At 47.2% G+C, this 24,203-nt stretch overlaps 1 protein-coding gene across 1 annotated transcript in view; it reads right to left on the bottom strand.

Annotated features, from left to right (window-relative positions):
* The window catches only part of LOC147106541 (uncharacterized), a 176,536-nt gene that overhangs the window by 44,997 nt on the left and 107,336 nt on the right, over window positions 1-24,203 (bottom strand). The window contains exons 10-14 of the mRNA XM_086008472.1: window positions 19,866-19,976; window positions 19,012-19,081; window positions 17,175-17,312; window positions 16,711-16,875; window positions 16,195-16,289 (exon numbers count right to left, since the gene is read on the bottom strand). Of these exons, the coding sequence (XP_085864598.1) occupies window positions 16,195-16,289; window positions 16,711-16,875; window positions 17,175-17,312; window positions 19,012-19,081; window positions 19,866-19,976 (579 nt within the window). The remainder of the gene's footprint in view (window positions 1-16,194; window positions 16,290-16,710; window positions 16,876-17,174; window positions 17,313-19,011; window positions 19,082-19,865; window positions 19,977-24,203) is intronic.

The following is a 24,203-nucleotide window of genomic DNA, read 5'->3' as shown; positions in this document are numbered from 1 at the left end:
GGAACTGGAAAAGGAGGATGAGCCACCTTGCCTCCGGAGGAAGAGGAGGAGAACGAGGAAGGAGGCACTGCGTCAATCGCTACCACTGTCGTCGACATCAGCACAGAGACCAGTACCATGCATAACTTAGAGGCCAGGGGAGAACACGGATCCTCACAGTGGCACACACTGGGCACTAGTGGGCGACAGCCTTATGAGTGCTAGATACACCACAGGTGCCATCTTGCCAGGGGACTAGTTCTGCGGTAGAGGAGTCAGATGAGGACCTCGCAGGGCCAAGATTCAGAAGAAGGCTGATGGGTTTGACAAACTAAATTCTTGGTGCAATGGACAGCCTGTATGAAAGCTTACAGGTGGTGGCTAGGGTGAGGGAAGAGTCTGCCTCCAGCTTGGCCCATGGCTTAATGCAGAGCCTGGAACCCATTCCCTCCAGTGTGGAGAGGCTGGCCAATTCCATCCAGTGACCTGTGGAGCCCAACATCATGCAACGCCTGATGACTGAGGTCACAGCTTCCACTGCAGTCATTGCAGCTTCTGTGGAATGACAAACAGCTTCCAATGCAGTCATTGTAGCTTGCATGGAATGGCAAAGTGCTGCAATAGAAGCTCAGGCAGCTGCCATGGTGGTTCTAAGTGCCTCTGTTGGAAGGGGCTTGTAGAATATCTCAGCTGCCCAGAGCTCTGTCCTTCAGCAGATCACTGGCTGAACAGATGCCTCGAGGTAGTGGTATGGGAATCATGGAGCAGGAACCTACTGGTCTCTCTCCGGAGGGCTCCCTCCCCCACCACTCCACCATTGCCCTTGCAGTTGCTGGTCAGGCAGGTGGCCCAGGCTGCTGAAGCCCATGCTGAGATGGTGCTGTCTGAGGCAGGGCCATCACGGCCCACAGCCTCTCGATGACATCACAGGAGAACATCTGAACTGCCCTCTTCAGATTCTCAGCAGCCGTCCACCTCGCCTGCTGCTGCCACTTGGGTTAAACTTCGTAGAAGCACCAGAGCAGGCAAAAGCACTGATAGGATAGCCACTAGAAAGAAGCACCAGGGTAAATAGCTTAATATTTGTAAGTGCTGTTGGTTGTGTCATGTTGTCAGTGCTTGTTTTTGCTCTAGATAAAAAGTGATTATGGTAATTAGGTAGTGCTGGAGTGGGTGGTCTTTTTTATTGTGTTCTTCATGGGGAAAGGGTTGAAATGATTGAGTGCAGATGGGGAACTTCTTGATGGATCCTCAGTCATGGAAAGTAAGGCATGTGGCAACAATGCTTCCAAGTTTGATGGTGGAGGATGTCACTCTTTTAGATGGCGGCGAGCGTCTCTCCCAGGTGCGGGCCATCTACCTGGAATCCTCTGGTGCTCCCCCTCGCCTCCCGTATCTTCCTCCTCCTCCTCAACCTCCTCCTCCTCCTCTTGTGGCTCCTGAGCTTTACCCTCTGGCACAATTGCTGGTGGTAACAGCTGGTCTCTCAGGATTGCCAGATTGTGGCACATGCAGCAAGTCACCACGAATCTGGAGCCCTCCTCACTTTCCTGTCCCTCTTCTCCCTCACTCCTCCAGCAGCTGCCTGTCCTCATCTCCTCCTCCCATTCCACCTCCAGACCAAGGGGGACCCCTAGCAATATTCCCATGACCAACCACTCCATTTCTCCTGGTGACTCCTATAAGGTCTCCAATAAGTTACAGTAGCACATCACTCACTTTCTTTATGTGAAGTCCTTAGAGAATTTCTGGAATAAATGTTGATAGAGTGTTGGTGGAGTCTTGGTAAAGTGTCCCAGAAAGTCTCCTGACGTGTATCAAAAGTCCTCTTCAAATACAGTGCAGTCAGTTGTTCCCAATCAGCAAGTGAACAGTGAAAGCTGAGCATGGCTGTAAGTAGCGCTCACAATCCTCACCAACAGCATCTTTACTCCTGTTCAGCTTGTTGCTGTTAGGAGAGGTTGTTAATTGCAACGCTAGCCAGCAAAATGGTGCACAGCCTCTTAAATGAGCATTAAGAGTCAATTTAATTGGTCATCAGAGCCTTAATCATTCTCGGGGCAGCTGTTCCTAGCTCGCTTAAAATCCTTTTCTGGTGCCTTACGCTAAAGGTGGGCTAACCAGGTGTTGCAGCTCAAGACCCCATCTTGGCCACCTCGGAGACTCTTTAGTGCCTAAACAATCGTTGCTACATTGGGGAAAATAGCCCACTAAGTATTTTATTTGCATTTTTTAAAATCCAGGTAAGCACTGTACTGAGAAATTCTAATTCCATGAAGTAACAGGAGATGGTTTCATTTCTGCAGTTCACAATCACATTAATTTACTGATCTTACCCATGTGGTCAGTCTAGTAGAGGAATCAGACAGTGATGTGGCACCTCCACCATGGCGGGGAGGATGAGGAAAATCTCTTTGACGTGAACCACTCTTACACTCTGTGACTGGATGGTAATTAATTACTTGAGGATGTACTCAAACTTAGACTTTTAACTAGGAACAGAACATTTCAAAATGGCATAGGAAAAACTGTTAATGCTAACTCATAAGGCTGATTTAATAACAGCCCTGTATTGTGGACCCAACTAGAATAGTGAAAATATAGATATACATGTACAATTATAATACTTCATTATGAAAATGAATCTCAGGATACCCACACACTCCAGATTTTGGTTTCCGCAAATCCTTTGACACTCTGCTCCTGTTGTGCCTGGTTCAGTAGTATTGCAGCTGAAATGGATCTTAGGTGGGTCACACTCTGTACAACACAAAATGGTTGTAAGGTCGTGTCATATATTTGAATATTAATGTTTAAATTAACAAGACATTTGTTACCAAATGTATCTTAAACTGGATAGCAAGACTTACTCTGCATTCTATATTGTGATGTAACGCACTGCACCTTTCCATCTTGACACTTACTGTAACAGATAGGTAGAGAAGTGTAAGATCATATTGCATAAGTACCATATGATCATCATTATTGGGCAAAATCACTACAGTGGCCACTTTAATTTACCATTGTGTGTCTCCTTGATTAATCATCTGTCCAGGATTCAAGAGGGTGCCCTGATAGAGGCATGGGCATTCAGATGAGGGCACACATCTGCCTTTGTTATTCATGTACATTCCTTCAGCGCAGCCACATCCATCCACCGGCACATGTTGGATTCCGCATGTAATATCTTTCTCACTCAGAGAATGACAAGTGCGCCTGCAGCTCTTCATATCATAACTGTATGTTAGTGTCTCGGGGCACGTCTTTATATAAGAGTCTGTAACAAATTAGTTAAAGCAGATAAGAAAATTCAAGGATGAGAAAAGGCTAGTCTGCCAAAAAAACTTGTTGTAATATCTATTAATTCATGCTGACAGTTAATGACAGACTTCAGCTAAAGAAGTCCTTGTGTGAACAGATCCTGATGCCTCAGTATAATTACAATCAGAAACAACTAGTTTTAGTTCAGATTATTATTATTCAAGCTGAAAATTTACATCAGTCTCTATGCTAGTACTGTGTTCACCGGTCTCCCAGTCCAGCAACCCCTCTATTTTAAAATTCTCAGTCTTGCTTTCAAATCCTTCCATGGCCTCACCCTCCCTATCTCTGTAACCTCCTCCAGCTGTACAACCCTCCAAGAAGTCTGCACGCCTCCAATTCTTGCCTCCTCAAGAGGTAACGGAGAGAGTACACAAGAGCAATGCAGTAGATGTAATTTATCTAGATTTTCAAAAGGCCTTTGATAAGGTACCACCTAATAGACTAATGAATAAGGTCAGAGCATGCGGAGTCAGGGGACAAGGAGCAGAATGGATAACTAGCTGGCTTCAAGACAGAAAGCAGAAAGTAGGGGTAAAGGGTTGTTATTCAGAATGGCAGAGGTGGGAAGTGGTGTTCCACAAGGATCAATGCTGGGACCACTGTTGTTCACAATTTATATTAACGATTTAGACTTTGGAATCAAAAGCACAATTTCTAAATTTGTGGATGATACCAAGTTGGGGGGGGAATAGTGTTAGATCCGTGGTTCAGTGGATAAATAATCACATGGATGCTGTACATAAACAAATAACAGGTCTTTACTGGAGGAGGGTAATCTCTAGACTGGGGTACAGAGGCATGTGCACAGCTTATATACCGGTGTGGTCACTGCCGGTACTACAGTATACAGGAGCTGTAAAAAGTAGTTCTGACTTAAAGGCACATACACTACAATTCCTCCCTTTTTAGATTAATAATACCCCCTTAATATTCAAATAACAATTACATTTTTACATGCACATTCAGTAACAAAAGTCCATTTATAGATTCAGTCTTTGAGGCGGCTTCCTGACCCTTTCGGGATAGCGCCTTTCCGGAGGTTCTTGTTCTTGGTGCAGAGGCGATTCTGACCCCCTTTCATCGGGTAGTTCATCGGGTTCCACTGCTACTGGGTCTGAAGTAGATGCTACCGGTATGTCGGGTTCATCCCCAGGTACTCGAGACATGGGGTTGACGCATTCCTGTGATGCTAAGATCTGATCGACGTGGCGTCTCACAAAGTTCTCCCCAACATCCACTGTGTACATTAATGGCCCCTGCCTTGTACATATCGTTCCGGGTTGCCACTTCTCTGTTCGATAGTCCCGGGCCAAGACTGGTTGCCCTACATTGAAGCTCCTTGTCGGCTTCTCATTGATGTGCTGGAATTGTTTGTCCTCAACATTTCTTCGCACATTTGGTCTGAGCAAGTCCAGACGAGATCTCAACCTTCGGTTAAAGAACATCATGGCCGGGGTCTGGTTGGTAACTGCATGTGTCGCGTTTCGGTAGGCTAATAAGAAATTGTCCATCTTATGCTGTAGTGGAATTTCCTCGTCGCACATGGCCTTTATCGCCTTCTTAAAGGTTTGTATGAACCTCTCAGCCAATCCATTGGTGGCTGGATGATACGGGGTGGATGTGTAATGCCTTACCCCATTCCTTTTCATGAATTTTTGGAACTCATCGGACACAAACTGTGGTCCATTATCAGAGCAGATCTGCTCTGGCAAACCGTTTCTGGCAAATATGGTCCGTAGGACTGCAATAGTTTTCTCTGTAGTGGTTGAAGACATCTTTATCACCTCAGGCCACTTTGAATGAGCATCCACTGCTATTAAGAACATTGGCCTAGAAATTCAGTTGGGCGCGCCAGCCGTTAGCGCCTTAGGGGGAGTAGATCTCGAGTGCTAGGCGCTTATCACCCGGGCGCAGCACGATCTGCACCTCTCCCTAGCTTCAGGACACATTTAGCGCCGGCGCAAAGTCTTAGCGCGCGCCCTGCTGCGCGCGCAGATCATGACGTCATTTAATAGTGCAACGCCCTTTGTGCGCCCCAAACCGGAACTTCACTCGCGCCGGCCCATTGTGCGCCGGGCGTCCCGAGCGACTGTGAAGTGGAACGGTACACAGGCCAGCCGGGCCGGGGGGAGCGCTAATTAAAGGGCACTTACCCAGCAGTATAAAGGCCAGCCATTTTGCAGCATTCACTCTTGTGCAACGGTTTTTTGGACAGAGACCAAGGAGGAGAGTTTACTGGTTTGGACCAACACTTGGACAGGTATTTTTGGCTCAGGCCAGAGCTTACCAATTATCTTAGCCTTCATTCAGAGCTCAGTGTTTGCCAGCATATAATGGGGGCTGCGTTGGGTGGCAACGCTGAAATTCAGCCTTATGCCAGAAGGGCTTACAGATGCTGTGAGAGAGTGGCAGCCCTGGCTAGACGCAGAGGGGGCAACAGGCGTCGCCAACTGAGGCCTTACCCACGCAGGGTATACCGCCAGCAGACCTCCTATCTGACCATGTCTGCCGCGATGTGTGTTAGGAGGCTGCGATTCCGAAGGGAGGTGGTTACAGACATCTGCCGGCTGCTTCAGAGAGATCTGCAGCCACAGCTGATGCGCAGGACGTCTCTGTCGGTGGCAGTGAAGGTGACGGTGGCTCTCAACTTCTATGCCTCCGGCTCCTTCCAATCCGCTACTGGGGACATCGCTAACATCTCCCAGTTCGCCGTGCATTGCTGCATCCGCCAGGTGACCGAAGCCCTTTTCAGAAGGAGACATCAATTCATCTCCTTCCCCATGACCCTGGACAAGCAGCAGCAGCGTGCAGTGGGGTTTGCAAGAATAGCGGGCTTCCCCATGGTGCAGGGCGCCATTGACTGCACGCATGTGGCTTTGCGGGCACCTCTTGAGCATGCCGAGGATTACCGCAACCGGAAGGGCTACCATTCCTGTAAGAGCCATAAAAGCTTAAGAAAATACTTTAAAATAGTGGTTAAATGGCATAATACAGTTAATTTACCTGACTGACTTATTGTATTAAGAAACCCCCTATCTTCTTGCTCCAGTAGTATAGTCCGAGACACCCCCTTCATTCTTGCCACAATGGAACAGTCCCTAAGCCACACATGGGTGCAGCCATTTTACAGTTTAAACTGCACGTGGTTGAAGGAGGCAGAAGTTGTGAGGTTTGGAGCAGTACAGTTTTTGACCGTGTTCGTTTATACGTGTTTGCTTTGTAATTCCGTTTGTTAAGTGTTATAGTAAACAGTTTAAAAGACAAAGCTACGTTTGGGAACGTTTTATTTCGACACGCGTCTACTCGTTGTTAAAAACCCCACAGCTCAGTGGCTGCCTGTTTGGAAACTAAGAAGCGCCACTACAATTCCCTCAATGTACAGCTGGTGTGTGACCACAGGCAGTGCATCCTAGCTGTCAATGCCCGCTTTCCAGGCAGCAGCCACGATGCCTTTATCCTGCGACAGACAACTGTGGCTGACATGTTCCAGGCACAGCCTCCCCCAAGAGGATGGCTTATCGGGGACAAAGGCTATCCTTTGTGTACCTGGCTCATGATCCCGCTCCGCGCGCCCACGACCCCTGCTGAAGAGGCATACAACGAGAGCCATCAAGCGACGAGGAGCCTCATAGAACAAACAATCGGCGTGCTCAAGCAATGGTTCTGCTGTCTCGACCGCTCCGGGGGAGCCCTCCAGTATTCGCAGGATCGAGTCTCCCAATTCGTCGTCGTTTGCTGCATGCTGCACAACCTGGCTATCCGCAGGACTCAGGCACTGCCACCTCACGTTGGACCACCACCTCAGGAGGAGGAGCATGAGGACGACGAGGACGAGGAGTACCAGCCCAGGAGGGACGCACAAGGTCCAAGGGCCGCCCGTCGTCGGCTTATTGAACGTCACTTCTAGGCCCCCTGTCAGGGAATGGCTTGTGCCAATGATAGAACATGATTGCAGCCGCTCCGCAAGCCCTCAGCCGGTTAAGGCAACAAACACTTCAAAGATCAAACATGGACAATGTGAATAAATAAAATGCTTTATTGTACAAACTCTGGGCCCTTCCCACATGAAAACCAAAAACAGAGGAAACCCCCAAAAAACACTCAAACACATTACTCGCTCCCACAACCTGGGGAGGATTAACAAAATAGGGCAACTAAAATGGCCGTCATTCTCGGCCTTCGTCCAAAACAAACATCACATCATCGGCCTTCAAAAAACAAACATCCAATTCTCGGCCTCAAGAAACAAACACAAATGGCCACACATTTGACTATTTGGCCCGCTAGGGCGATGCCTTGGCCATCTTTGGGTGGCCCCTGCCCGCCCTGCTGCTCCGCCTCAAAGTAAGGCCATTGGCTGCTGCAAGGCTGGGGGCAGGCTCCTGAGGGGCACATGTCGTGACGGCAGATGCCCTTGGGGGTCGGCCTAGTCGAGGTCTGGCCGTCGAGCGGGCGGCTGTTGATTGCTGCAGCTGTGGCTGGCCAGCATCAGTCGCTGCAGCAGCTCCTGGCAGCTCCACTGGGGGAGTGGCAGTGGCGGCTGGAGGAATGGCGGCAAGCTGGCGGATGGCAGGCGCTCGCTGGTCGCCTGAGACACTGGCACTCGCCCGGGCCAGCACTGCAGCATGCGCACCAATCTGCCGAGGGACAGACCGATGTGCTGCTGCAGCGCGCCGGGTGCCCTGGTGATGCCTGGCTGACACAGCGAGTGTGGCAGCAGTGAGTGCCCGTGTTGACCTGTTCACTGACCGCAGCAGAGCAGCCAGTGACTGGACGACACCACTAATCACCTGGCCAGTCGCTGAAAGATCTGCCCGGTATTCCGCCCGACTGGTGGCCTCTAAGGACCCGAACTCGGCCACACTCCGAGAGAGGGAATTGATGGACTCAGGCAACCGTGCCACTGCCGCCATGAGCTCCGTGTGCCGGCGCTCCGACTCCGCGGACAAGTCTTTGAGGCGTTCCATCTCCTCGGCGAAGAGCCTCTCCTGACTGGAGGCCGGACTCTCCCTCTGGGGAGAAGGCCGCCGAGCTGGCCGACCCTTCCTGCGTTGCTGGAGGCCGCTGGGCCCAGCAATTGGACTCCCCTCCGACGCATCCCCCCTCTGGGGAGAAGGCCGCCGAGCTTCCACCCCCCTCCCGCCTTTCTGCAGCACGCAGGTCCCAGGAGCTCCCCTCCCCTTCGACACTTCCGCCACGCTGCCCTCCAGGGAAGACATGTCCCCTACATTGGCCTGGGTGGCCGCGGCTGAGGGTTCCCCTGATGGGCTACCTTCTTCTTGCTCCTCCTCCTGCTCCTCCTCGGAGGGTCTGTCACTGGCAAGTTGAGGGACCTCCTCTTGACCATCTGAAAGCAGGAAGGCACAAGAGTAGCTTTAGAGTGAGGAGAGGGCGTCAGTGCGGGATGCATGAGTGGTGGCATTCAGCGCATTGGTCGGACAGTGGCAAAGGATGTAGATCTGATGCGCAAGTTGGACGAGAGAGGTGCAAAAGGTGATGTCCTTAATATTGCTTCCCAGTACAGGGTCGGCATCTCCACATGCAACGGGCCCAATCACCCGGCCACCCATGAGGCGCTCCACGCGATGTTGCGGATCGATGAGTGGCTGGATATGGGGTCGCCCTCCCCCGGTCGCAGTCCGGCTCTTGCGATTATTCGCCAGCTTGGCCTGCAAGAGAAAGGACGGCCTCTAAGTACAGTGTGTCGCCGTGATCTTGTGTGCACTGCCTCCCATGGTGGAATAGCCTGGCCAGTGTGTTGCCATGATCTGGTGTGCACTGCCTCCCATGGTGGAATAGCCTGGCCAGTGTGTCGCCATGATCTGCTGTGCACTGCCTCCCATGGTGGAATAGCCTGGCCAGTGTGTCGCCATGATCTGCTGTGCACTGCCTCCCATGGTGGAATAGCCTGGCCAGTGTGTCGCCATGATCTGCTGTGCACTGCCTCCCATGGTGGAATAGCCTGGCCAGTGTGTCGCCATGATCTGGTGTGCACTGCCTCCCATGGTGGAATAGCCTGGCCAGTGTGTCGCCATGATCTGGTGTGCACTGCCTCCCATGGTGGAATAGCCTGGCCAGTGTGTCGCCATGATCTGGTGTGCACTGCCTCCCATGGTGGAATAGCCTGGCTAGTGTGTCGCCATGATCTGGTGTGCACTGCCTCCCATGGTGGAATAGCTTGGCCAGTGTGTTCAGTGCAGAATGTGCAATTGATGCTCATGCCTGTGCCATAGCTGCTGGATGAAGGCTGGCCATTAGAGCTTTCAGGTCCCTTTGCCCATAATGTGAGGTGCACATGCAAGGATGAGGGGGTCATTGGAAAGGGTACTCACCCTGACAATGCGTGAGGTCATTTAACTTTTTGCGGCATTGGGCACCGGTCCTGGGGACATCGCTGTTGGCTGACAGCTTGCTGGCGACATGCCTCCAGGCTCTCCTGTAGACGCGGACCGTCGCCTTCTTGCCATTGTCCGGGTACAAAACATGGCGCCTCTTCTCCACAGCAGCAAGCAGCACACTCAGATCACGCTCTGAGAAGCGCTGCGCACGTACACGGGCCTTCTCCATGTCTTCAGGCGGTATTTGGGTCCAGCAGCAGTGTTCAGGCCTAGCTGGAGGGCTCCACTATCCAGGGCGTGGCAGCAGACACAGTCGACCCTTCCCCCTTAAGAGCTGGCCGGCGCCAGGGTGTCTGCTGTCAGTCACGAGATGGCCGCACCTGCGCTGCGCCCGGCCTCGGCGCTATCGATCACCACCTCCGGCTTAGCGCCCAAAGAGAGGCGTCCAACAGCAGTTTTAGCGCTCGCCCGAACTAGTAGGGCGAAGCTAATGAATATCGGAGAAGTGGCCTAAATTTGGCGGCGGCCGCAAACTTTAGCGGACGCCCCACTTTAGCGCCCCAAAAGTGGCGTCAATGAATTTCTAGGTCATTGAGTCCATGAATGGACCAGCGAAATCAATGTGCACCCGTTGCCATGGAGAGGAGGGCCACTCCCATGGGTGTAGAGGGACATGTGGTGGTGCATTTTGGACCTTCTGGCATCCAAAGCAGCTCTTAGTTAGGTCTTCGATTTGTTGATCGATTCCCGGCCACCACACATAAGCCCTAGCAAGGCTTTTCATTTTCAATCCCCCCAGATCACCTTCATGTAACTCATTTAGCACTCTCTCCCTTAACTTGGGTGGAATCACCACTCTGGATCCACACATCACTGTCCCCTGGCATACTGACAGCTATTCTCTTCTGGATGAGAATGCTGGCAACAGTGAGTCGCCATGTGTTGGCCATCCCCTCACCGTCAATTCATATACCCTTGACAGCGTCGGATCATTGCGGGTCTCCTTCTCTATATCCGTGTTTGTTACTGGCAATCGTTCAATTATCGATGAATAAAATATCTCGATAGGGTCCACTGCTGGTGCTTCCTCCACAGTAGGCAGTGGCAGGCGCGATAGCCCATCAGCGTTCCCATGCTGTTTCGTGCCTTTATATTCTATTTCATATTGATTTGCCCCTAGAAACAGGGACCATCTTTGTAACCGCTGTGCAGTCATTACTGGCACGCCCTTCTTAGGATTAAAGATGGAGACAAGTGGTTGGTGGTCAGTCAGCAAGGTGAACTTCTGCCCATGCAGATAGTGGTTGAATTTTTTTACTCCCCATACTACGCTGAGGGCCTCCCTGTCAATCTGGGCATAGTTGCGCTCGGCTGAGGTTAGTGACCGAGACGCAAAGGCTACTGGCCTCTCCAACCCGTCTGGGAATTTGTGCGACAGCACCGCTCCAATGCCGTAGGGTGATGCATCACATGCCAAATGAATTGGTAGTGCTGGGTTGAAATGGGCCAACACCTCTTTTGATGTGATCAATTCTTCACACTTCTGGAAAGCTCGTCTACGTTCGTCATCCCACTTCCATGGTACACCTGTTTGCAGTAGGGTGTTCAGCAGGTGTAATACCGTAGACAAATTTGGTAAGAACTTGTGGTAATAGTTTACCAGCCCGAGGAACGACCTCAGTTGTGACACATTTTCCGGTGCTGGGGCCATGACTACTGCCTCAATCTTGTCAGGGGACTTATGTAACCCCTCTTCATCGATGACGTGGCCGCAATACGAGATCTGTTTCTTGAAAAACTCGCACTTGTGGCGATTAGCTCGTAGCCCATATTCCTTTAATCTGGCGAGCACCTCCTCCAAGTTAGCGAGGTGATCACCATCATTTTCGCCCGTGACCAAGATGTCGTCCAAATAACACTGGGTCCCTGGAATCCCTTGCAGGACCTGATCCATCGCCCTTTGCCAGATAGCCGGAGCCGAGGCTACTCCAAACACCAGCCGGTTGTATTGATAGAGACCTTTATAGGTGTTGATCGTAAGGTAATGTTTCAAAGCTTCTTCTACCCCCATTTGCAAGTACGTCTGGGCTAGATCAATTTTGGTGAAGCGTTTACCACCAGATAGCGAGGCGAAAATATCCTCAATTCGTGGAAGCGGATATTGCACCGTGTGAAGGACTGGGTTCACTGTCACCTTAAAATCCCCACAGATGCGGACCTTCTTTGGTTCCCCAGGCGTATTACTCAACGACCTCTTCATTACAGGAACGATTGGTGTAGCCCACTTGCTCCAGTCCACTTTGGACAGTACTCCTGAACGTTCCAACCCTTCCAGCTCTGCTTCAACCGCTGGTCTGATCGCATAAGGCACTGGTCTGGCCTTCAGAAACTTTGGGCTTGCATTATCCTCTATTTTAATTGTTGCTGTTATTCCTTTTAGTGTTCCTAGTCCCTCCTGGAACACTTCTTTTGCGTCAGTTAGCATTTTTGACAGTCGTCCAGGTGTGACGTCATCATCCTTTTTGGCCTCCACCTTCAGTGCCTGTATGGAATGCTAATCTAAATGTATCTTCCGGATCCATTCACGTCCTAGCAGTGGTGGTCCTCCATTTGGCAATACATATATATCCATTTTAGGTATTTCCTGACCTTTATATGTCACTTTCACCCTTATTTTTCCTTTGGGGTAGACTTTTTGCCCCGTATACGTCTTCAAGACAATCTCTGTAGCTTGCAAGGGTATGTGTGAAAATAGCCGCTTGTAGTCTCTTTGATTTATGACTGTTAGAGCTGACCCTGTGTCCAATTCCATTTCCACTTGGACTCCGTCTATCTTGAGTGTAACCCAGATAGTCTGGTGATCCTCCATTTCGGTTACATTATGTAGTTTCAGACAACCCAGCTCCTTGCTTCCGGAGTCTGTGTCACTTTTCTGTTCGTCCGAACCACTGTCCATCACCTGGTGTACCTTTTTGTACTTCTCCTGTGGAGATTTCTTACTGTTGGTTTTCTTCCCAGACCTGCAGACTCTTGCTATGTGTCCTGCTTTCCCACACTGTCTGCACACTTGGTCCTTGAACCAACAATCTTTCTGGTCATGTGTTGCTCTGCCGCAGCGATAGCACTTCCCTGTTCCATAGGTCATTTCGTTGGTGCCATATTCTTGCGGTCTCCGTTGTATCTCTGCAGCGCCCCTTGCGGCTGCTTCGTGTGATACTGCCATACTGAAAGCTTTGTCCAGCGTAAGGTCCTTTTCTGATAGAAGCCGTTTCTGGGTTCCTTCACTTTGTAGCCCACACACAAACTTGTCCCTTAACGTGTCTGCTAGTCCCGCTCCAAACTGGCAGTATTTCGATAGCTGGCGCAGTTCCGGTAGGTACTCAGCATTGCTTTCGTCTTTGTGTTGGTTCCTTTTATGGAACTTAAATCGTTCTGCTATCAGCAGCGGTGTGGGGTTTAAGTGGTCCTGTAGGATTTCTACTATGCTTTCAAAATTCTTGTTTACCGGCTTCTCTGGGGTTATTAGATTTCGCAGTAACCCATAAGTTTTTGCACCCATGGAATTTAACAGAACCAGTGCTTTATTAGCATCTGGCACTTCATTTGCCCTGCAGTACATCTCAATACGTTCCACATATGTCGCCCAATCTTTGACTTCATTGTCGAACGTAGAGATACTGCCACTCTTCGGCATCCTTGGTTGTGCATTAACTATTACCAATGGCGCCTCCCGCGCTTCCCCTTCTTCTCCGCTGGCACAAAACGGCGTCTCCCGCGCTTTCCTTCCTTCCCGCACTCGCCCGTCTTCTCCGCTGCGGCTTCGCAAAATGGCATCTCCCGCGCTCTTCCTTCTTCTCCGCGGCTCAATGGCGCCTCCCGCGCTCTCCCTGCTTCTCTGCGGCTCAATGGCGTCTCCCCTTGCTTCGCCCCACGGACCCTGATCAGCCCGTGATCCCTGGCTGTGCTCTGCGTGTTCTTCTCTTGATATTTGTTGACGCCGCTCAGTCTAGAACCCGGCTGTTTCTTACCCTCTCTCTCTCCGGTTTGCAGTATTTTTCCTCGACGCCGCTCGGTGATCAACCCCCGGCTGAGCCCTGCTCTCTTCACCCTCTTTCTTACCCCGTCGACGCTGCTCGGCTCTCTCTCTCTGCCGTCGGTCGGCTCCAGCCACCGCTGCTCGGGAAGGGTCTGCTCTGGACCTGTCGTCGGTCTCTTACTGCTCGTTTTGGCTGGGGAACCAAGCCCGGCTCTCCACAGCCTCCCCAGCGAAGTTGGATCTCTGCCTGACTGCTGGGCGGTTGCTCGCGGTCGACGCCCGTGTTTCTGGACTCGAATATTTTTTTTGTTTTTTTTTGTTTTATGTTGTAGGTAGATTCGCATCGACACTCGTCGCCACTGTTAGATCCGTGGTTCAGTGGATAAATAATCACACGGATGCTGTACATAAACAAATAACAGGTCTTTACTGGAGGAGGGTAATCTCTAGACTGGGGTACAGAGGCATGCGCACAGCTTATATACCGGTGTGGTCACTGCTGGTACTACAGTATACAGGAGCTGTAAAAAGTAGTTCTGACTTAAAGCACATACACTACAAATAGTTAATACTGAGGAAGACTGCAACAAATTACAAGAAGACATTAATAAACTTGCAGAATGGGCATATAATTGGCAAATGAAATTCAACACAGATAAATGTGAGGTATCACATTTTGGTCGGGAGAATATCACTTATTACTTGAAAAATACAAATCTAAGTGGGGTAGAAGAGCAAAGGGAGTACAAATACACAAATCATTGAAAGTAGCGACACAGGTTAACAAGGCCATAAAAGTGCAATCCAAGCACTAGGGTTTATTTCTAGAGGGATTGAATTGAAAAGTAGAGAAGTTATGCTAAACTTGTATCGAGCCTTGGTTAGACCACACTTAGAGTGCTGTGTACAATTCTGGTCACCATATTATAAAAAGGATATAGATCCACTGGAGAAGGTGCAAAAACGATTTACAAGGATGATACCAGAAATGCGAGGGTATACCTATCAGGAAAGGATGAACAGGTTCTGTCTCTTTTCTCTTGAAAAGAGAAGGCTGAGGGGTGAGAATGTGGAACTCGCTACCACAGGGAGTGGTTGAAGTGAATAGTACAGATGCATTTAAGGGGAGGCTAGATAAACATATGAGGGTGAAGGGAATAGAGGGTTATGCTGATAGAGTTAGATGAGGAAAGACAGGAGGAGGTGCGAGTGGAGCATAAATGCTGGCATGGACTGGCTGGGCCGAATGGCCTGTTTCTGTGCTGTATATCTGATGTAATCCTGATTTTAATCGCTGCACCATTGGCGGCTATGCTTTCAGCTGCCAAAGCCCTAAGCTCTGGAAGTTCCCCCCCAAACCTCTCTGCTTATCTACTTCACTCTCCCCTTCAAGATGCTCCTTACAACCTGTCACCTGTCCTGATGTCTCTTTATGTGGATCGGTGTCAGATTTTACTTGATAACGCTCCTGTGAAGCGCATTGGGATGTTTTACCATGTTAACGGTGCTATATAAATGCAAGTTGTTGTTGTTGTAGTGGAAATGCGACCAGATCAGTGAAGTAATGAGTGCATTCTAATGTCAATGGTGATGCTCTCACTGCACTGTGATCTCATATACGAAGATCTTCTGTCAAACTTCACGCTTTTAAATAGTTCCTGGGTGCATGAACTATTTGAAAACATCTACATACAAATAGATACGAACACTGATGCTTCCCTTTCATTGCACATTGCCATTGTTGCTATGCGGAGATGTTCAAACACAGAGTTAGCTGTTACATTCTGAACAGAATTTTTGGAACTATGGTTGCCACTTGCCAACCCAGTACAATTTTCCACCAGGTTCAAAATTCCAAGGCGAATGTGCTGTTTTTGGTTGCCTCTGGCTTCATGAATATAACAAAAGCTTACTTACTACACACTTTTGCCCGCCAGTTGGTTAACATGACACCTTTGCTTGCGCAAGCTCGGACATATGAATAGAGAGCAGCGCACATGCAGTCCTCGTTTTTATCACAGTTGCAGCTGTCATATGTACATTTCTAAATAAAAGGGGAAAAAAGCAAATGACTACTTTACACTTTCAAGGGAAAACAACACAAAGACGAGATAAGTTGGAGTGAGGAGTGGAGGTAAAACCACATGGAGACACTGCTTCATCTTCACTTCTGCATGAATACTTGACTTCAGGGGGGAATTCCAAATCAACATGTTACAATTGTGTTTTTGAAAATTATTATTCATTCATTTTTTTTCTTTCTTGCATCATTGAGGTGAACATGGGGCACAACCTGGAGCACACAGTAATTCCTACCATGGTAACTTAATCCACCCACAGGTGCACAACAGCATAGGCCAGGGCCCATTGAAAAATTGGGTGGTGGTGTTACATAGCAATTGGAAAATTAGAGCATCTAACCACTTTAAGTCTGGAAGACAATTTTTATGTATCTTGAGAAGAAATGCAATGATTGAAATAAACACTGGAAGCAGAAATAAAATATTATTGACCTACCTTGAAGTATTCATTTGGATCAATGGTGGAATGGCATGGAGAAAAACCTCCTCCTGGCTCTTTTAAAAGGGAGCACCAGTACTCAGCATAGTTTTCTGGAAGAGAATTTTGGACATATATTAGAATGTTTCCTGAGTCCCGTACAGAAGAATTACCCTGCTGTAAATATTGGTAAATTTCACTGCACCGCTCGCATCGATATAAAAGTCACACACCCTGAACAGCTGAATGTTACTCAAACCAGCATATAAGTAGGCCCCACAGGTTCACAGATCATTCAATCTTGTGTGAGGGTGATTAGTTCTTGGCTGGGACATAAATACTGAAATTTACCTCAGATTGATGTAGCTTTCTGTTCCCTGGAAATAGATTTATATTTCGCAGAAATATTTCAGATGCTTTTTCTCCGTATGTAGAAAGGCCAAGAAATTTGTTTGAAACAGGGCAGAAGTTTAAAGTTTTGACTTGAAATTAACCCTGCCAACCTAGCCCAAAGTCATTCCCTTTTGCTCTTACTGTTTTCAACACTGATAGCGCAGGGGTTTTCCAGACGATCGGATTTATCCGGGCAGCGCTGCTGGGCTTTCCATGTGTTTGCAAAGGATGCAGCTGTCCCCTCAACTAGGCCATTACTTGCCTTGAAATCATCATACAGAATGTCATTAAAATTCCCACAGAAACCTAGGAGAAATAAAATAAGAGTATGTTCAACTTAATGCCTTTTTATACTTACTTAAAAAGAGAAGATCACAAACATAAAGTAGGAGTGTAGCATTGGAGTATGTGAGGCTAGACAAAAATGCGACAGGAAAAACAGATTTGCATAAAACAAACGTGGCTTAATGGGAAGGTTTGGGTTAAGGGTTAATTGGGATCCTATTAAGATTTATTTGGAACCAGGAAGTGCTTTTGTTTGACTTGCCTGTGAGTGGAGGTCACTTACAACAATGTCAGGTCCTAGTGTATACAGTAATACCTACCACATGTCTTCCCCGTGTATGATTGCTCCAGTGTTATGTAGACTTGCATCAGAGGAACCAACTGGATCTGCAGTTGCAGGCCAAAGTGTGTCTCTAACAGGACGTGGAATGTCGATGGTTTGAAAACAGTATAATTTGCTGAAAAAAAAATATGGCTCAATATTTATATGGTTCCTGTCTTCTGTAACAATCCTGACAGGTTACCCATAACCTTCCTGTCCCTATCCCACCCCTCCCCACCCCACCATGGTATCAAGTTAGCTGTGAGAAAACACCTGATCTCCCTTCGATGACCCCTCCTGAGCAGACCTAGTACCTGACTATTCTATGGCTCTGCTCTGTACTGTCTAGCTATTATTTCTAAGGTATACTTTGTGTTGTGATACTGGTCTTCAAACCTATACTTTTGTAGCATTTTTACCCATATGGCTAAAAGGATTTTGTTTTAATTCATGTCCTATAAAGGTTAGATTTAGCTTACAAAGGGTTAACTCCCAGAGGTACAGTTTTTGACTTAATATTTAAAATCATTTAGAATACTGATTAGAATGGCTTCCGGCCAAACATTTCATTAGCTTTGAGACAATGAAGTACATTAGGTTGATTCTTAAATATTTTTGGCATTTTGATTTTCATTCAATATGCCCAGCAGGGGCATTGTCTGAACAGGACATAAAGGTGCTGCAAACCCCAACATAAATATGATGTATTTCATTCAAGTTGGTAACTTTTTATGATAGCTCGGCTAATCCTTAACCCACAAAGTTGACAAGGACCTTGTAAGACTGCCTTTATTTTCCTTCTCTTTGGAAAGAGAGAGACAGTCAATATGAGTTAGTCAGAGAGACAGGATTTCAGGCTGAGACATGAATACATACAGCCTGTAATGGACGAAGTTAGGACCATTTAGCTTAGGAATGGCAAGCTTAAAAGTGATGGTACAGTCACAAACATTTATTACTTTATGCTACGAGGAGTTTTAGGAAATAGATGTATCTCATTGGAAAACTGTGTTCTGTTCATTCATGTAAAAAAAATTGTTTGTTGGTTTATAATCATAATAACTCATCTCACTAGAGTGCTTTTCAGTCTGCCTTTGTAAAGACAGGACACTGCAAGTGCCAGCATGTGCAAGATCATGGGATTCAGTATAATCTATAAGGGGTCAATGTTATGATCCCCAGTCATGCTATTATTTGAATAGACATTAAGCAGTAATCTAGATCATAGGGGACACAAGGTAAGCTTTTGGGAGTGACCAGTGATACTGAGGGAATACCTAAGGCATACCCATGAACTTTGTAACAGGGACCATCAGTTAAAGTTGATGAAACAGTAGAACAGCCCACAGCATATTAGTTAAAAATAAATTGCATTGCAACTGCTATAATGCATTCATTGTGTTCTAAATAATTAAACTTCCTATGCGTGTCAAAACACTTCTCACTCTCTTATTCGTAAAACCTCAATTTAAAGTGATTCACATTCCATAAACTGTACTGTCTGGAGAATCATCATGTTATACTAGGACAACTGTCACAGACCATTTTTGCAATGTATTGTGAATCCATCTTTTTATCTCTTGTTTACATATGTCAAAATATTAGTCAAAACAATCTTTATCAGGCTATCAGCAGAATATGTTAAATTAGATGACTCTTGCATCTTAAGATCTAATATTAATACTTTCTTGGCAGACTTTTTGACAAACTTGTCTATGTGATGCTGTTTGGTGATACAGTAAGTCCTGAAGATTCACTGAATTAATTGACAGATATATTCTGAGTCCCCAAAATACAAGGTGCCTGCAGCAAATTTCATAGGGACTGGCTCCTACCTGTTACCAGTGGCAATGTCGCTTTTACTCCATTAATAAGAACATTCCCGTTATCTTTAAAAACAAGAACCTGAAAATGAAACCAATAAATTAAGATGAATGCAGCACAGTACAAATTTAAGATTTGAATGAAGAGACAATATAGTCTTTCACTCTTGCAGCAAGGAACTAAGTTGAAAGGCCAGAGAACATAATGCAGTCATCACCAAGGTTGAAAAAGAGTAAGAGAAGATGAGACCCATCAGGCAAAAATGATTAGGTGATGACAAGACTGTATTTTAAAAGTGTGAAGATTGTAGAAGGGAGAAAAACTGAAGGAGTGCCACAATTTTGGGATGTTGTGGAATCAATGAGTTAGAATAGTGCGATGAGTCTTCCCTTCAGGGGAGGTGGAGGAGAGTGTTGGACAGTGTAAGAGAGGAAGGATCAGAGGAACGCTGAATATAATAGTATAAGTGAAATAGAGAAAGAGACAAGAAAGCTCACAATAGATTGAGATGTATGAGGCTAGAGATGACAGAGGGGCTGCCTTCTCATGTATCCAATTAAGGAGAATGAGAGATCTATTGGAAGAGCATCCTCCGATATGAGAATTATATTCTAGCTTTGGATGGATTAGGGCTTTGTAGAGAGTAAAAGTAACTGACAGGAAAGAAATGTTTGGTTGGAATGAAAAAAACAGGCTTCTTGGGGCAGCTCTAGCGATGGAGGTGATGTGGGAGTTCCATTTGAGACCAGAAGACATATAAAGGCCAAGAATGGTGATAGATGAGGTAGGACTAAGAGTGGAGCCATCAAAGGTTGCGGTGATAGCCATTGATTAGTCATGCCACTGTATCTTTGAAGGAACTTACATCATGCTTGTGGTCAGTTAATAACACCACAGTTTTTAAGCAGGTTTCTGTTGGTATTGTTCCACATGGAATTATTTCTCCCAGTAATGTGTATGTCTGCTTATCACAGTCCTGTTAACAGAGAAACATGAAGATGGTTATTATCCATCAGTTGAGATTCAGATACAGGAATGGCTAAAACAAAAGCATGTTAGATACGTGGAATAGATTGCAGTAAGCATAGTTAATCCACGTTAGATTCAATCCTATATAAAAAAAGTCTGTTTCCTTATAGAACTGGAGGTTATAAAGATAATTTTAAACATAGGTGGCCAAATGCTGAACACAAGCTGTACAGTCTTAATCCAGCTGTCATGAAAGATTGTTAGAGAGAGACTTTGGAATGTTTCAAGATTGAACTGAACATCTTGGACTCCAAAGAAACTTATGTTTTGTCTAATCAAAATATAAATTATACTTTTGATTGCTTTATCTCTGACTTGGGTGGGTCTAAATGCTGCTGTCATTGTGATCAGGAGCCTATGTTGATCTTTCTAATAACATTGCAGAGATTCCTGCAGATGCCTCCAGGACTCAGGGACAAATGTTGTCCCCATTATTCCTCTCCTTACCTAAAGACGCTGGGGGAGAAATTTGTGTGTTTAGCACCACGAGATGGCGCTAAAATTCCGTACAGCGCTCTACCGCCAGATGGCCGTTCCAGTGGCGCACGCCATATCCGTCTTGCCGGTAGCGCTGCCGCTAAACTTCTTTGCCAGGGACATCGCAATCATGGCGATCATGATGTCAGTGAGTGTACAATGTTCACTTGACGCCCAATGTCCCAGCTTCGTTTTGGCAATTGAACTTACTGGCTAGAGAAAGCAACGACTGGTTGAGGTGGATTGCAGCAGCAGGAAACCAGCTGCAGTGACTCTATTTAAAGGGATCATCATTAATCACTCGCACCTGACAGGGTTTTGAAGTTTGAGTGATTGTGAGCTACTTCCTGCAACTGCAAGAGTTTTCTTTAGTTATGTCAAGGTTATTTGGTATCAGGGAGTGTTCTGGCAAGTAAAATTTTCCCTCATTATTTTTGAAATGCTTCAAACTACAACACTTGTTAAACATATACATACCTCAGCAGTATAAATAAGGGAGGCTAGAGTGCAGTTTGTCATGGAGTGCAGCTCGGAACAGAGTGTTAAGCTGTGAGTTTGGTGAGTGAGGGAGTTTGGGGAGGGAGGTGTTCCTTTCTTTTTCTATCATTGTCAGCTTCCAGGACCTGGTGAGTATTTCTACAGTCCAGTCGTTAAAGTAAAAGTAAGGTCTCTAGTTTAGAGCAAGTAGTGTTTAAAGGGAAGTAAGATCCCTAGTGTATTTAATATTCTTTTATTTAAAGGAAGTAAAGGGAGTAAATTAAGGGTAGGACATGGCAGGGCAGCTCAGCAACATGGAGTGCTCCTTCTGTGCTATGTGGGAAGTCAGGGACACTTTCGGTGTCCAGGGCGAACACATGTGCAGGAAGTGTCTCCAGCTGCAGCTGCTCGAAATCCGTGTTTTGGAGCTGGAGCTGTGGCTGGAGTCACTGTGGAGCATCTGCAAAGCTGAGATCTTCGTGGATAGCACGTTTAACGAGGTGGTCACACCGCAGGTAAAGAGTGCACAGGCAGACAGGAAATGGGTGACCGCCAGACAGAGTAAAAACTAGGAAGGTAGTGCAGGAGTCCCCTGGGTCCATCTCCCTCTCCAACAGATTTTCGGTTTTGGATACTGCTGGGGGAGATGGTTTCTCAGGGGAATGCAGCAAGAGCCAAGTCCGTGGCACTACGAGTGGCTCAGCTGCACTGGAGGGGAGGAAAAAGAGTGGGAGAGCAATAGTGATAGGGGATTCTATCGTAAGGGGAACAGATAGACATTTCTGTGGCCGCAGACGTGACTCCAGGATGGTATGTTGCCTCCCTGGTGCCAGGGTCAAGGATGTCACTGAATGGCTGCAGGGAATTCTGAAGGGGGAGGGCGAACAGTCAGAGGTCGTGGTTTACATTGGTACCAATGACATGGGTAGAAATAGGGATGAGGTCCTGCAACAAGAATTTAGGGAGCTAGGTAGCAGATTAAAAAGCAGGACCTCAAAGGTTGTAATCTCTGGATTACTCCCGGTGCCACGTGCTAGTATAGGAATAGGAGGATAGAGCAGATGAATGCGTGGCTAAAGAGTTGGTGCAGGAGGGAGGGCTTTAGTTTCTTGGATCACTGGGTCTGCTTCTGAGGAATGTGGGACCTGTACAAGTCGGATGCATTGCACCTGAACCGGAACGGGGCCAACATCCTTGCGGGGAGGTTTGCTAGTACTGTTGGGGGGATTTAAACTATCTTGGCAGGGGGATGGGATACGGAGTGGAGCAAGAGTAGGGGGTGATGCACAGCCAAATATAGAGGAAAAAACAAGTCAGCCTGGAAGGCAGAGCAAATATGTAATGGCACAAGGGAGTATGGCAAGGCTGGATGGCATTTATTTTAATGCAAGGAGTCTTGCGAGTAAGCCAGATGAATTGAAGGTGTTGATGAACACATGGGAGCATGATATTGTTGCTATCACAGAGACATGGTTGAGGGAGGGGCAGGACTGGCAGCTCAATATTCTGGGGTATAGCATCTTCAGGCAAGACAGAGGGGTGTGTAAAAGAGGGGGTGTCACAATATTAATCAAGGAGTCAATTACTGCTGTAAGGAGGGATGATATCTTAGCAGGTTCCTCTAATGAGGCCATATGGGTAGAACTTAAAAACAAAAAGGGGGCAAGCACTTTGCTAGGAGTGTACTATAGGCCCCCAAACAGTCAGGGGGAGATAGAAGAACAGATATGTAGGCAAATCTCAGAGAAGTGTAGAAAAATAGGGTAATAATAGTAGGGGATTTCAACTTACCCACTATTAACTGGGATAGTCAGAGTGTGAAAGGCTTAGAGGGTGCAGAATTCTTAAAGTGCATCCAGGAGAGCTTTTTGAGCCAGCATGTAGAAAGTCCTACAAGAGAGGGGGCAGTACTGGACCTAATTCTAGGGAATGTAGCCGGGCAAGTGGTAGAAGTGTCAGTAGGAGAGCATTTTGGTGACAGTGACTATAATTCGGTGAGATTTGAGGTAGTCATGGAAAATGACAAAGATGGACCGGAAATAAAGGTTCTAAATTGGGGGAAGGCCGATATTAACACAAACTGTGTGGAGTTTGCACATTCTCCCCGTGTTTGCGTGGGTTTCCTCCGGGTGCTCCTGTTTCCTCCCACAGTCCAAAGATGTGCGGGTTAGGTTGATTGGCCATGATAAATTGACCCTTAGTGTTAGGGGGATTAAATACGTGGGGTTATGGGGATAGGGTGGGATATGTGTTGGTATAGGGGTTACGGGGATCAGGTGGGATATGTGTCGGTGCAGGCTCGATGGGCCGAAATGGCCTCTATCTGCACTGTGGGGTTTCTGTGTGATTCTGTGATAAGGCAGGATCTGGCCAAAGTGGACTGGGATCAGCTACTTGTAGGAAAATCCACATCAGAGCAGTGGGAGTCTTTCAGAAAGGAAATAGAGAGACTACAATGCCAACATGTTCCCGTAAAGGTCAAGGGTGGGACCAACAAACCCAGGGAACCCTAGATGTCAAGGGATATACAAGAATGAATTCGGAAAAAAAGGGAGGCTTTTGGCAGATACAAAGGACTAAAAACAGTGGAAGCCCTAGAGGAGTATAGAAAGTGCAGGGGGATACTTAAAAAAGAAATTAGGAGAGCGAAGAGGGGGCATGTAAAAACACTGGCAGGCAAAATAAAGGAAAATCCCAAGGTGTTTTATCAGTATATTAAGGGCAAGAGGATAACCAGGGAAAGAGTAGGGCCCATTAGGGACCAAAGTGGCACTCTGTGTGTAGAGCCAGAAGATGTAGGTGAGGTTTTAAATGAATATTTTGCATCTGTGTTCACTATGGAGAAGGACGATGTAGGCATAGAAATCAGGCAGGGGGATTGTGATATGCTTGAACAAATCAGTATTGAGAGGGAGGAGGTACTAGCGGTATTAGCGGGCTTAAAAGTGGATAAATCCCCAGGCCCTGATGAGATGTATCCCAGGCTGCTGTGTGAGGCAAGGGAGGAGATTGCAGGGGCTCTGACACAAATTTTCAGAACCTCTCTGGCCACAGGGGAGGTGCCAGAGGACTGGAGGACAGCTAACGTAGTACCATTATTCAAGAAGGGTAGTAGGGATAAACCAGGGAATTACAGGCCAGTGAGCCTAACACCAGTGGTAGGGAAATTATTGGAAAAAATTATGAGGGACAGAATTAGTCTCCACTTGGAGAGGCAAGG

This window comes from Somniosus microcephalus, chromosome 15 (genome assembly GCF_052327205.1).
Source record: "Somniosus microcephalus isolate GS21.2 chromosome 15, FLI_Smic_1.0, whole genome shotgun sequence".
NCBI classification, from domain to species: Eukaryota; Metazoa; Chordata; class Chondrichthyes; order Squaliformes; family Somniosidae; genus Somniosus; species Somniosus microcephalus.
Note: the sequence above shows the minus strand (reverse complement) of the source record. Positions and strands in the feature narration are given on the sequence as shown.